At 44.1% G+C, this 15,258-nt stretch overlaps 1 protein-coding gene across 3 annotated transcripts in view; it reads right to left on the bottom strand.

The window, feature by feature from the left end:
• LOC140191719 (solute carrier family 15 member 1-like) overlaps positions 1–15,050 on the bottom strand; it is a 152,194-nt gene extending 137,144 nt beyond the window's left edge. The window contains exons 1-3 of one of the 3 annotated variants that reach the window (XM_072249394.1): positions 14,499–15,050; positions 13,456–13,596; positions 7,059–7,210 (exon numbers count right to left, since the gene is read on the bottom strand). In XM_072249394.1, the coding sequence (XP_072105495.1) occupies positions 7,059–7,201 (143 nt within the window). In that variant the 5' untranslated portion in view covers positions 7,202–7,210; positions 13,456–13,596; positions 14,499–15,050. The remainder of the gene's footprint in view (positions 1–7,058; positions 7,211–13,455; positions 13,597–14,498) is intronic. The other 2 variants (XM_072249395.1, XM_072249396.1) reach the window with 2 other exon arrangements.
• Positions 15,051–15,258: the final 208 nt, after the last annotated feature.

The following is a 15,258-nucleotide window of genomic DNA, read 5'->3' as shown; positions in this document are numbered from 1 at the left end:
TTTCTCTGTATTTGATCTGACTCCAGATTACCCTGTTCCCTTGTATTGTTTCCTGTCTTGGTTCTTCAGTCCCGTAGTTCTTGAGTTGTACATATTTTTGTCCTTCTTTACATTAACAGCTTTACTGTTACCAGGTATGGTATATTTGAACTGAAACTGCATCAAAAGGTCTAACTAGATGTGGCACTAGAAGCCTCGGTGTAGCAAGATGTAGCCCACATTTAGTAGCTGGATTGTCCATTTTCAACTCCACATATAACACTCTCCAGTTCCCTATCACCACGACTGTTGCTCTGAAACAGTCTTGCTACTGAAGTTATGCTTTAATAGTGCTATCCTGAACCAGACTCCAGTCACTGCTAGTTGTGAAATGAACCAGTCCCTGAGCAATGAGATTGTTGCACTAGACTAGCTTCCTAGAAAGACTTAAATAAACAGAGTTCAAAATTCAAAGTAAATTTATTATCAAAGTACATATGTCACCATATACAACCCTGAATTTAATTTTCTTGTGAGCAATCACAGTAAATACAAAAAACAGAATCAATGAAAGACTGCACCCAACAACCAATGTGCAAAAAAATTACCAGACTGTAAATACAAAAAGAGGAAATAAATAAATAAGAGACACAAGATGAAGAGTCCTAGAAAGTGAGTCTATTGATTGTGGGAACAGCTCAATGATGGGGCAAGTGAAGTATCCCCTCTGGCGCAAAAGCCTAAATGTTGAGGGGTAATAACGATTCCTGAACCTGGTGGTGCAAGTCCTGAGGCTTTTGTACCTTCTCCCTGATGGCAGCAGTGAGAGAGAGAGAGAGCTTGGCCTGAATGGTGAGGGTCATTGCTCATGGATGCTGCTTTCCTGCAACAGCACTCAACATAGATATGCTCAACAGTAGGGAGGACTTTACTTGTAATGGACAGGGCTGTATTCTACTTTTTGAAGGATTTTCCATTCAAGGGCATTGGTGTTTCCATACCAGGCCATGAAGCAGCCAGTCAATATACTCTCCACCACATAACTATAGAGGTTTGCCAAAAACTTTAGCTCATATTCCGAATCTTTGCAAGTGTCTAAGAAAACAGAGGTACTGCCGTGCTTCCTTCATAAAAGCACTTGCGTGCTGGACCCAGGACAGATCCTCTGAAGTGATAATGCCGAGGAATGTAAAGTTGCTGACCCTCTCCACCTCTGATACCCTAATGAGGACTGTTTCATGGACCTCCAATTTCCTCCTCCTGTAGTCAATAACCAGCTCCTTGGTCTTGCTGACATTGGGTAAAAGGTTGGTCTTGTGGCACCACTCAGCCAGAGTGTGCTGAGACCGTTGATGCTGTAGGTGATATGTTGAAGATAATTAAGCAGATATTTCTTCAAACAAACCTGATTGAAGTCCCTGGCAATGATTTGAATAGCATTAAGGTAGACTGTTTCTTGTTTGCAAATCGCAGCACTCTACATCATGTGCTTGCTTAACATCAACCTTTGGCGGTATGTAAACTTGGATCAGGATCACGAAGGAGAACCTTCTTCACAAGCAGAACGGTCAACACTTAAACATCAGATGTTCCAGGTTGGGGATACAAGACTGCTACATCCATGCACCACAAGGAGTTTATCATGAAACACAGACCCCCACCTTTTGCCTTCTGAACTAGCAGTCTGATCCATCCAACTGTATGTCAAGATGCCCTCAGGTATTAACAATGTATACAGCATGTCCAGGTTGAGCTATGTCTCCATGAAATACAAAATGCAGTAATTCCTCATTTCCCTCCGATAAAGCAATCTTGTCCTTGGGTCCTCAATCAACTGTACATTTGCTGACAAGATACTAAGTAACATAGAAGCATAGAAAACCTACAGCACAATACAGGCCCTTCAGCCCACAATGCTCTGCTGAACATGTCCTTACCTTAGAAATTACCTAGGGTTACCTATAGCCTTCAATTTTTCTAAGCTCCATGTATCTATCCAGGAGTCTCTTAAAAGACCCTATCAGATCCACCTCCACCACCGTCACCGGCAGCTGATTCCACGCACTCACCACTCTCTGCGTAAAAAACTTACCCCTGACATCTCCTCCGTACCTATTTCCAAGCACCTTCAAACTGTGCCCTCTCGTGCTAGCCATTTCAACCCTGGGAAAAAAAGCCTCTGAATATCCACTCGCTCAATGCCTCTCATCATCTTGTACACCTCTATCACATCACCTCTCATCCAATGCCAGTCCAAGGAGAAAAGGTCGAGTTCACTCAACCTATTCTCATAAGGCATGCTCCCCAATCCAGACAACATCCTTGTAAATCTCCTCTGCACCCCCTCTATGCTTTCCACATCCTTCCTGTAGTAAGGTGACCAGAACTGAGCACAGTACTCCAACTGGGGCTGACCAGGGTCCTATATAGCTGCAACATTATCTCTCGGCTCTTAAACTCAATCCCACGATTCAATCAGAATCAGAAGGCCGATGCACCATATGCCTTCTTAACCACAGAGTCAACCTGCGCAGCAGCCTTGAATGTCCTATGGACTCTGACCCCAAGATCCCTCTGATCCTCCACACTGCCAAGAGTCTTACCATTGATTCTGCCATCATATTTGACCTACCAAAATGAACCACCTCACACTTATCTGGGTTGAACTCCATCTACCACTTCTCAGCCCAGTTTTGCATCCTATCAATGTCCCGCTGTAACCTCTGACAGCCCTCTACACTATCCACAACACTTCCAACATTTGTGTCATCAGCAAATTTAGTAACCCATCCCTCCACTTCCTCATGCAGGTCATTTATAAAAATCACGAAGAGTAGGGATCCCAGAACAGATCCTTGAGGCACACCACTGGTCACCGACCTCCAAGCAGAATATGACTCGTCTACAACCACTCTTTGCCTTCTGTGGGCAAGCCAATTCTGGATCCACTAAACAATGTCCCCTTGGATCCCATGCCTCCTTACTTTCTCAATAAGTCTTGCATGGGGAACCTTATCAAATGCCTTGCTGAAATCCATATACACTACATCTACTGCTCTACCTTCATCAATGTGTTAAGTCACACCCTCAAAAAATTCAATCAGGCACATAAGGCACTACCTGCCTTTGACAAAGCCATGCTGTCTATTCCTAATCATATTATGCCTCTCCAAATGTTTATAAATTCTGCCTCTCAGGATCTTCTCCATCAACGTACCAACCACTGAAGTAAGACTCACTGGTCTATAATTTCCTGGGCTATCTTTACTCCCTTTCTTGAATAAGGAACAACATCTGCAACCCTCCAATCCTCTGGGACCTCTCCTATTCCCATTGATGATGCAAAGATCATCGCCAGAGACTCAGCAATCTCTTCCCTCGCCTCCCACAGGAGCCCGGCCCCAGTAACTTATCCAACTTGATGCTTTCCAAAAGCTCCAGCACATCCTCTTCCTTAATATCTACATGCTCAAGCTTTTCAGACCGCTGTAAGTCATCCCTACAATCACCAAGATCCTTTTCCGTAGTGAATGATGAAGCAAAGTATTCATTAGGTACCTCTGCTATCTCCTCCGGTTCCATACACACGTTTCCACTGTCACACTTGATTGGTCCTAGTCTTTCACATCTTATCCTCTTGCTCTTCACATACTTGTAGAATGCCTTGGGGGTTTTCCTTAATCCTGTCCACTAAGGCCTTCTCATGGCCCCTTCTGGCTCTCCTAATTTCATTCTTAAGCTCCTTCCTGCGAGCCTTATAATCTTCTAGATCTCTATCATTACCTAGTTTGTTGAACCTTTCGTAAGCTTTTCTTTTCTTCTTGACTAGATTTACAACAGCTTTCGTACACCACGGTTCCTGTACCTTACCATCCTTTCCCTGTCTCATTGGAACATACCTATGCAGAACTCCAAGCAAATATCCCCTGAACATTTGCCACATTTCAGCCGTACATTTCCCTGAGAACATCTGTTTCCAATTTATGCTTCCAAGTTCCTGCCTGATGGCTTTATATTTGGCTTTATATTTTCCCTTACTCCAATTAAATGCTTTCCTAACTTGTCTGTTCCTATCCCTCTCCAATGCTATGGTAAAGCAAATAGAATTGTGATCACCATCTCCAAAATGCTCTCCCACTGAGAAATCTGACACCAGACACCAATACCAGATCAAGTACAGCCTCTCCTCTTGTAAGCTTATCTACATACTGTGTCAAGAAGCCTTCCTGAACACACCTAACAAATCCACCCCATCTAAACCTCTTGCTCTAAATTAAAACCTCCCACAACAACCCTGTTATTATTACACCTTTCCAGAATCTGTCTCCCTATCTGCTCCTTGATGTCCTGGTTTCTATTGGGTGGTCTATAAAAAACACCCAGTAGAGTTATTGACCCCTTCCTGTTCCTAACTTCCACCCACAGAGACTCCGTAGACAATCCCTCCATGACTTCCTCCTTTTCTGCAGTCGTGACACTATCTCTGATCAGCAGTGCCGCTTCTCCATCTCTTTTGCCTCCCTCCCTGTCCTTTATGAAACATCTGAAGCCTGGCACTCAAAGTGACCATTCCTGCCCCTGAGCCATCCAAGTCTTTGTAATGGCCACAACATCATCGCCAGAGTAGAGGAACATCAAGTAGAGGAAGTTTCATTCCCCGGCATTTCAGTCTGGCTTGGAGTCCTCCCCTCCTTCCTCTCTTTCAGCTGTGGTGATGTACTTTTGGCCACTTAAAGGTGCCATACATACATACATACTTGAGAGTTAAGTCCACTGGGTCCTTTGGAAAATTGTGCCTCTAACTTCTCTATCAAGACATCCAGAAGCACTTTTTAGCTAAATAAGTGTTTTTAAAAGTGCAGCTGCCATTGTAATGGAGAAAACAAAAAAGTTAATTTTAGCATGTAGAAAAGACCATAAGACATAGTAGCAGAATTAGGCCATTTGGCTCATCGAATCTACTCTGCCATTCAATCATAGCTGATTTATCTATCCTCTAACCCAACCTCTTTCCTTCTCCCCATAACATTTAATGCCCTTATTCATCAAGCAGCTACCAACCTCCACTTTAAATATACCCAATGACTTGGCCTCCACAGCCGTCTGTGGTAATGAATTCCACAGATTCACCATCCTCTGCGTAAAGATGTCCCTTCTCATCTTTGTTTTAAAGGTATGTCCTTGTATTCTGAGGCTGTGCCCTCTGGTCCTAGACTCTCCCACTATTGGAAACATTCTCTCCACATCCACTCTTTCAATATTCAGTAGATTTCAATGACATCCTCATTCATTCTCCAAAATTCCAGCAAGTACAAGCCCAGAGCCAAACAGTCCTCATACATTAACCCTTCCAGTCCTGGGGTGAAAAACAGGGAAGGTAGAGAGAGGGAATATTTGAGAGGGCAGAAGGAAGCAAATAATTTGTGTACAAAAACAGCAGTGTGTCAATGATCAAATAATTCGCTACAGAAACATTTAAGTAGAAATAATTGTAATGCAGAGTACCAGTAATACACCTTGTTACTTTTTGAACCAATGCCATATGATCTTTTAATTCCAAGTGAAAGAGAAAGCTAATGTCTTTTCTGAAAGATTACATCACTAACAATACAGATTCCCCAGTACAGCCATGCAGCTTCAATTTGTTCAATTTTCACCCCCTTCCCAAGAAACAATTTGCATTTATTATCTACCTTAAACAGAAGTTCCAAATAACTTCCAAAAAATAAGTTCAGAAATTATTTTGCTGCATTTTATTGATATCAAACCCTAGCTAGCTGAACCAACCTCAATATGATCAGACTACCTGTGGCTGCATCTCATCAAATCTGCAAGAAAAATATCATAGGTCATTGGGCTCAAGTTCGGTTAGACCATCTCTTAAATGACGCACAAAGTAGATTGGGATGTGATCAGGTTGACTGCTACAAATCGCCTCAGAGTGTAGCCAACACAAAAATTAGCTCAATTTCTTGATCTGCCTGCAAAATATGCCAGAACTGCTATGTCCCAAATCAACTAGCCAAAGCAGAACAGAGTCTATGAACAGAAAATAAGACAGTGAATTTGTGAAATAAGAAAGACAGCATCAGAAATGATTAAGCATAATTAGCTGTTGTCTGGTAGATTTTTAATAAATGAATTTTCATGAAAATATGTGGCAAGTTAATGCAGAATAAGAAATGACTGTAAATCAGGGGTTCCCAATCCAGGCTCCACAGACCCCTTGCTCAAAGATGGCATAAAAAAAGGTTGGGAACACCTGCTGCAAATAATTTCCAAAGTAATTTAAGAACTGCAATCTAGTTGTTTACGCTAAGTGCCAGCAATAGGGAACAAAAGCCAGGTCTTATTTTTTCCTGAAGAAACTGATCAGTTCAATGTAAGATCTGATCTGATCTGATCTGATCTGGAATGGAATGTAAAAATACAGGAAATTTCACATCCTTTCACACAACCTAAGCCAGACAGGACCCAAATGATGTGTGGGTTGGGTATATATTTAAAAAATATAATAATCCTTGGCCTTAGATTGGCTGTGCTCAGATTAGATACTTTAACTGGACTTAATTTCATATCAGAGGTATCCAAACGCCACTTATTAAAAATCCCATAAATTCTGATTTTCACTAGTGAGATTCCCAGAAAGGCTTTAATGGGTATCCCTATGCAACACCTCATTCAGTTAATGTCAGCATGCATTCTTTGAGTGATATACCATCAGTTCTCATGACTGCTTGCATGAGCATGAGCCTAGCGGCAGTGACCTGGGCAGCAATGTACAAAAAAGTATACACCACAAGACAACCAGCAGGCTTCCAGTGACAAAGGAGTGTGAGTATTTAATCAACAGATGGTGCAATAATAACTGGAAGCCTGCTCCCAGGAGAAAGAGTGGGCCGTCAGGGTCCAGACAGCCTGGTGAAGAACAGTACTTGTGGGAGACATGTTACCTGTACAAGGAATCACAGAGGCACTGAATGCCCTTTACAAAAGGTAGTCATTTCCCAGTGTATTAGCACTCACAATATCTGACTGCAGATTTTGACAATAGTTTTCAACATTAACTTTATCGTTACCTAAATTCTTCATATGTTTCCACTTTCTGCTGAACTGCTTTAAGCTTGGCATCATTTTCTCGCTGGTTTTTCTCATCAATGGCCACAGCCATCTGCAATTCCTGTTCCATAGCCTGAAAATCAATGGTCTCACTTTCTTCCATTTCTACCTACTGGAAAACAGGAGGAGAATTACATGTTAAAATAGAGGTAGTGCATCACTTGTTGAGCATTAAAGCTGTTGTTGATCAAAGCAGAAAACTGTGCTAGTGCTGTAATTAATATCTATCATAAAATCTGGTAATGGCTCCAACTCGGGCGACAACCAATCCTCTGCAACATTGGACATCACTATTCCAAGCTGGATGAATGACCTACCGCACCATTTAGTAGAAAGCTATTGTGTGGAAACAGGTTCACAGGTTCGATGAATGGGAACAGAAGACACTCGCTACCTGTAAATTAACTATTTATTTACATGACAAGGCAGACACTAAACATTAAGTAAACCCTTCAAATTACAGCCAGTTACAAACACTTATCTAAAGTACGCATTCAGGCTCCACTCCCACCGCAGCAAACTTTCACTGTTCCCACACCAGTTGCGACCCAGAATGTTAGCAAGCCCCTGAAGTAAAAGACCAGTTGCTTTCAGCGTACTAGATTTATACCCTACCGGCATCATTACGTCATCAGCCAGTGCTGTGGCACCAAACTGCAGCCAAAGGAAGGAATCAGGATCAGGTTTAATAGCACTGGCATATGTCATGGATTATGCTGTCTTGCGACAGCAATACATAACGAAAACTATAAAATGCAATAAGAAATATGTAAAAAATTAAATTAGTGCAAAAGAGCAAACAAGTAGTGAGGTAGTAGTCATGGGTTCAGAAATCAGATGGCAGAGGGGAAGAAGCTGCTCCTGATTTGTTGAGTGTGTGCCTTCAGACTCCTGTATCTTCTCCTTGATGGTAGCAATGAGAAGAGGCATGTCCTGGGTGATGGGGGTACTTAATGATGGACGACGCCTTCTTGAGGCACCACCTTTTGAAGGCATCCTCAATGCTGGGGCAGCTTCTGCCCATGACAGAGCCAGATGAGTTTACAATTTTCTGCAGCTTTTTCCAATCATGCAATTTTCCCACCATACCAGACAGTGATGAATGCTCTCCACAGTACATATGTAGAAATTTGCAAAAGCCTTTGGTGACATACCAAGTCTCCTCAAAGCCCTAGCGAAATATAGCAGAGTCCTGCCTTCTTTTCGATATGAGTGCAACTGGGCGAGAGTCACTGAGGTAGCTCACCCTGCTCTTAGGCCTCAAGACCATAAGATATAGGCTATTTGGTCCATCGAGTCTGCTCTGCCATTTCATCATGGCCAATCCAATTTTCCTCACAGCCCCAATTTCCTGGCTTCTCCCTGTATCCCTTCACACCCTGACCAATCAAGAATCTATCAACCTCTGCTTACCTCTTCTTGGGTATTGGTATGATTGTCACTCTTATGAAGCAGATGGGAACCTCCAACTGCAGCAATGCGAGATTGAAGGCAACTTGGAACACTCCTGCCAACTGGCTGGCACAGATTTTTAGTGCCCCATCAAGTATAGACACCATCCGAGCCTGACGCCTTGTGAGAGTTTACCCTTTTGAAAGATACTCTGACATTGGCCCCTGAGCCAGAGATCACAGGGTCACCAGATACTACAGGGATTCACACAGATGTAATATTATTCTCCCTTTCAAAGTGTGCATAAAAGACGTGAGCTCATCTGAGAGTGAAGCATCACAGCCATTCTGATTATAGGTTATGGTTGTAGGAACTTCAGGATGTATTTTGTATACATTTCTCTGATAGTCAATGAATCTATTGAACTAATGGCCTGCAAACCCTGACAGAGCTGGCATACATCTGATTCAGTCTCTAACTTCAATTGGGATTGTTTCCTTACTCTTAAAATAGCTTTCTGTAGGCTGCAGCTGAACTCTTTGTATAGTTCTAGATCACCGATCTTGAATGCCACACATCTATCCCTCAGCAGACTACAAACCTCCTGGTTCATCCACGCTTTTTGTTCAGGGATGCCCGCTATGTTCTCGAAGGTACACCCTCATCCACACAGATCCTGATGAAGTTGGTGACAACTGTGGTGTATTCCATAGAAACCATAGAAACTACAGCACAGAAACAGGCCCTTTGACCCTTCTTGTCTGTGCCGAACCATTTTCTGCCTAGTCCCACTGACCTGCACACGGACCATGTCCCTCCATACACCTCCCATCCATGAATCTGTCCAATTTATTCTTAAATGTTAAAAAAGAACCTGCATTTACCACCTCATCTGGCAGCTCATTCCATACTCCCACCACTCTCTGTGTGAAGAAGCCCCCCCCTAATGTTCCCTTTAAACTTCTCCCCCCTCACCCTAAACCCATGTCCTCTGTTTTTTTCTCCCCTTGCCTCAGTGGAAAAAGCCTGCTTGCATTCACTCTATCTATACCCATAATTTTATATACCTCTATCAAATCTCCCCTCATTCTTCTACGCTCCAGGGAATAAAGTCCCAACCTATTCAACCTTTCTCTGTAACTGAGTTTCTCAAGTCCCGGCAACATCCTTGTAAACCTTCTCTGCACTCATTCAATCTTATTAATATCCTTCCTGTAATTTGGTGACCAAAACTGAACACAATACTCCAGATTCAGCCTCACCAATGCCTTATACAACCTCATCATAACATTCCAGCTCTTATACTCAATACTTTGATTAATAAAGGCCAATGTACCAAAAGCTCTCTTTACGACCCTATCTGCCTGTGACGCCACTTTTAGGGAATTTTGTATCTGTATTCCCAGATCCCTCTGTTCCACTGCACTCCTCAGTGCCTTACCATTAACCCTGTATGTTCTACCTTGGTTTGTCCTTCCAACGTGCAATACCTCACACTTGTCAGTATTAAACTCCATCTGCCATTTTTTAGTCTATTTTTCCAGCTGGTCCAAGTCCCTCTGCAGGCTCTGAAAACCTTCCTCACTGTCTACTACACCTCCAATCTTTGCATCATCAGCAAACTTGCTGATCCAATTTACCACATTATCATCCAGATCATTGATATAGATGATAAATAACAATGGACCCAGCACTGATCCCTGTGGCACACCACTAGTCACAGGCCTCCACTCAGAGAAGCAATTCTCTACCACCACTCTCTGGCTTCTTCCATCGAGCCAATGTCTAATCCAATTTACCACCTCTCCATGTATACCCAGCGACTGAATTTTCCTAACTAACCTCCCATGCGGGACCTTGTCAAAGGCCTTACTGAAGACAATATCCACTGCCTTCCCTTCATCCACTTTCCTGGTAACCTCCTCAAAAAATTCCAATAGATTGGTCAAACATGACCTACCACGCACAAAGCCATGTTGACTCTCCCTAATAAGTCCCAGTCTATCCAAATGCTTGTAGATTCTGTCTCTTAGTACTCCCTCCAATAACTTACCTACTACCGACGTTAAACTTACTGGCCTATAATTTCCCGGATTACTTTTTGATCCTTTCTTAAACAACGGAACAACATGAGCCACTCTCCAATCCTCCAGCACCTCACCTGTAGGCAGCGACATTTTAAATATTTCAGCCAGGGCCCCTGCAATTTCAACACTAGTCTCCTTCAAGGCCCGAGGGAACACCCTGTCAGGTCCCGGGGATTTATCCACTTTAATTTTCCTCAAGACAGCAAGGACCTCCTCCTTTTCGATCTGTACAGTTTCCATGATCTCACTACTTGTTTCCCTTAATTCCATAGACTTCATGCCAGTTTCCTTAGTAAACACAGACGCAAAAGACCTATTTAAGATCTCCCCCATTTCCTTTGGTTCCGCACATAGCCGACCACTCTGATCTTCAAGAGGACCAATTTTATCCCTTACAATCCTTTTGCTCTTAATATACCTGTAAAAGCTCTTTGGATTATTCTTCACTTTGACTGCCAAGGCAACCTCATGTCTTCTTTTAGCCCTCCTGATTTCTTTCTTAAATATTTTGTTGCACTTCTTATACTCCTCAAGCACCTTATTTACTCCCTGCTTCCTATACACGTCATACAACTCCCTCTTCTTCTTTATCATCAGAGTTGCAATATCCCTTGAGAACCAAGGTTCCTTATTCCTATTCACCTTGCCTTTAATCCTGACAGGAACATAGAAACTCTGCACTCTCAAAATTTCCCCTTTGAAGGCTTCCCACCTACCGATCACATTCATGCCAGAGAACAACCTGTCCCAATTTTTAGATCCTTTCTCATTTCTTCAAATTTGGCCGCCTTCTAGTTAAGAACCTCAACCCTAGGACCAGATCTATCCTTGTCCATGATCAAGTTGAAACTAATGGTGTTATGATCACTGGAACCAAAGTGCTCCCCTACACAGACTTCTGTCACTTGTCCTAACTCGTTTCCTAACAGGAGATCCAATATTGCATCCCCTCTAGTTGGTCCCTCTATATATTGATTTAGAAAACTTTCCTGAACACATTTTACAAACTCTAAACCATCTAGACCCCTAACAGTATGGGAGACCCAATCAATATATGGAAAATTAAAATCCCCTACCACCACAACTTTATGTTTCCTGCAGTTGCCTGCTATCTCTCTGCAGATTTGCACTTCCAATTCTCTTTGACTATTGGGTGGTCTGTAATACAATCCCACTAATGTGGCCATACCATTCCTGTTTCTCAGCTCCACCCATAAGGACTCAGTAGGAAAACCCTCTAATCTGTCCTGCCTGAGCACTGCTGTAATATTTTCCCTAACAAGCAATGCCACTCCCCCACCTTTCATTCCTCTGCCTCGATCACATCTGAAACATCGGAACCCTGGAATATTAAGCTGCCAGTCCTGCCCCTCCTGTAGCCAAGTTTCACTAATTGCTACAACGTCATAATTCCACGTGTCAATCCACGCCCTCAACTCATCCGCCTTCCCCACAATACTCCGAGCATTGAAATATATACACCTCAGAAGATTTTTACCACCACTCACAACCTTTCTATTAGCGGATTTGCTTGAACTTTTAACATCATTTATTTCCACCCCAGCCACACTGTCAGCTCTGGTACTATGGTTCCCATCCCCCTGCAAATCTAGTTTAAAGCCCCCCCAATAGCATTAACAAACCTCCCTGACAGGATACTGGTTCCCCCTGTAGTTCAAGTGTAACCCTTCTCTCTTGTACAGGTCCCACCTGCCCCAGAAGAGGTCCCAATTATCCTGAAATCTGAAACCCTGCTCCCTACACCAGTTCCTCAGCCACTTGTTCATCCTCCAGAGCATCCTATTCCTACCCTCACTGGTACATAGCACAGGTAGCAATCCTGAGATTACCACCCTCGAGGTCCTGCTTTTCAACTTCCTACCAAGCTCTCTATACTCACTCTCCAGGACCTCCTCACTCTTCCTTGCTATGTTATTGGTACCGATGTGCACCACGACATCTGGCTGGTCACCCTCATGCAATCGATCAGAGACATCCTTGACCCTGGCACCTGGGAGGCAACAAACCATCCTGGATTCTCTGTCACGACCACAGAAGCTCCTATCTGCACCTGTAACTATCGAGTCCCCTATCACTAAAGCTCTCCTGTTTTCCCCCCCTCCCTTCGGCACTGCAGAGCCAGACCCAGTGCCAGAGATCCGGCTACTGCAGCTAGTCCCAGGTAAGTCATCCCCCCCAACAGTATCCAATGCGGTATACTTGTTGTTGAGGGGAATGGCTACAGGGGAACCCTGCTCTGCCTGCCCTTTCCCCTTCCCTTGCCTGACAGTAACCCAATTTCCTGTCCTCTGCTCCTTTGGCGTAACTACCTCCCTGTAGCTACGATCTATAATCTCCTCATTCTCCCGAATGATCCGCAGGTCATCCAGCAGGTCATTCATTCAGATTTGAAACGAATCCCTGAATATTGCCCAGTCCACTGACTCAAACCAATCCTGTAAGTGCTCTCTGCCTCCCTTGGTCTTAATCACAGTCTTTAGTTTCTGCCCGTATGCTGGGTACAGCCAAGTGATCAGACTTCCCAAAGTGTGGGCGTGGGATGACACAATAAGCGTTCTTGATGGTGGTATAACAGTGGTCAACTGTGTTGGCTCCTCTGGTTCCACAAGTGGTAGTTGTTCAAAGACTTCTTCAAGCTGGCCTGGTTGAAATCCCACACTGTATCACTGCTGACCATGGTACTCAGTTCCTCCAGGACCTGCCTGACATTGACCTGAGGTGGAATATACACCACTACACAATGATGGTACAAAGCCAGCCCAGCACATTACATTCATTAGCCTGCATTGTCTGCAATTCTAGTCATCACATTATAGAAAGGATGTATTAGAACGGACAGAACGTAGCAGTTACTCACCAGAATGTTGCCTGGGTTGGAGAGAAATTGGATAGGTTGGGCTTGTTTTCTCAGGAGAAACTGAAGCTGAAGGGTGACCTTACAGAGGTATATTTTCAAGAGCTAAGGAACAAGGTGACATTGGATGCAGACCATTACTTCCTACAAAGTAAAATTCAACATCGTGAACACCAGAAAATCTGCAGATGCTGGACAACATGAATTTACATTTTTTTTTGTTTCTATATTATGTATTTCATTGTACTCCTACCACAAAGTTAACAAATATCATGACATATGCCAGTGACATTAAACCAGATTCTGATATGAGAGACATAGTAGAAGGTTAAAGTTTTTCTCCCATTGTAGGAATATCAAAACCAAGACAGCATAGGATTATGGCAAGAGGAAAAGAGTTCTGAGGTAGTGTTCTCACACAAGGAGTGGTTGATAATGTGGAAAGCACTGCCAGAGGAGGAATCAGATAGATTCACTATTTTTGAGCGGCATTTTGACCAACAAATAAACCAACAATCTTCTGGAGGAACTCAGTGTGTCCAGCAGTATCTGAGAGAGGAAAGGAAATGTCGAGGTTTTGGGTCAAAACCCAGCATCAAAACTTGAAATATCAACAACTTCGTCCATAGAAAATGAATCATATGGTAGTATCTGGTGACATAGGTATTTTGATTAAAAAAAAATTACTTTGAACCCTCCAGATACTGCCTGACGCGTTGAGTTCCTCCACAAGCAACACAAGAAGCCCCGTTTGGGTAGTCAACTGCTCTCCTCTTCAACCATGGGCTCACCCAGACTTGCTAGACCCAAAGCATGGACTGTCCGAACCCTACACAGATACTACCTAACCCGCTGGATTTCTCTAGAACTTTTGTGAGTTCATCCACCTGAAGCCTCGAGGACCCACCACATAAACGAGACACGTGTCTAATGCGGGTACATAGGATTAACTGAGATAGGCAAAAAGGATCAGTATGAACATGGCAAGCCGAGAGTTGGTTTCTGCGCTGTACGAGCCTAACCAGAGCCGTTCCCCGAGTACTGACCTACTCGGCCCGGTTCCGGTGTGCCGAACCCGACCCCCGCTCCCGCTCCGACCGTTGCAACCTAGCTAGCTCGTTAGGTCCCGCTCCTTTCTGCCAACTGTAGCAGCCGTTGCCATGGGACCAGGCCACGCCCCCTTACTGACTCGCCTCTGTCGCAACATTGACAATGGGCCTGCAGCCTTGCAACGGAGCGCAGGTAGCTGCCATCACGCCGTGCCGGGCCGGGCTAGGCTGGGCTACCGGAGAGGAGCGGGTTTGCATTGGGCAGGTCTCTGGGCTCGGACCGGGGGACCGAAGCTGAGGCCTTTGCAGGTGGCTTGGCGGTTGACTGAAGTTGACAGCCGCCGCTGACGGCACTCAGGAAGTGGAGGGCAAGTAAGGCTGCATCTCTACGCTGTGAGCCGCCGAGCCATTCCTCTATTTATCTATGCCGCTCGAAGCCTTTAGCGCGGCCATGTCTCCCACTGGGACAGGAAGCTGCCCAGCCACTTGGAATAAATAGCGAGGAACCAAGTCATTCTGCCCATCCAGCCCTTCTGGTATCTGCTTCCACACAGTGGCTCCTCATATAATAGCCGCCTCCCCTTCCCAAGCACCTGAACACACCTCCTCCTGCCTCTGTACTACCTCCCACATATTAACCCCTTCGGGTGCGACAGTTCTCTCCTGAATTCCCCACTGGATTGAATTGACTCTTGCATTTAACCACTGACTAGTTTTGAATTATTCCATATGGAAACATCTAACCTCTGTTGTGAAG

The sequence above is a fragment of the Mobula birostris genome, chromosome X, assembly GCF_030028105.1.
Source record: "Mobula birostris isolate sMobBir1 chromosome X, sMobBir1.hap1, whole genome shotgun sequence".
In the NCBI taxonomy this organism is placed as follows: domain Eukaryota; kingdom Metazoa; phylum Chordata; class Chondrichthyes; order Myliobatiformes; family Myliobatidae; genus Mobula; species Mobula birostris.
This window is presented reverse-complemented; position numbering and strand designations above follow the sequence as displayed.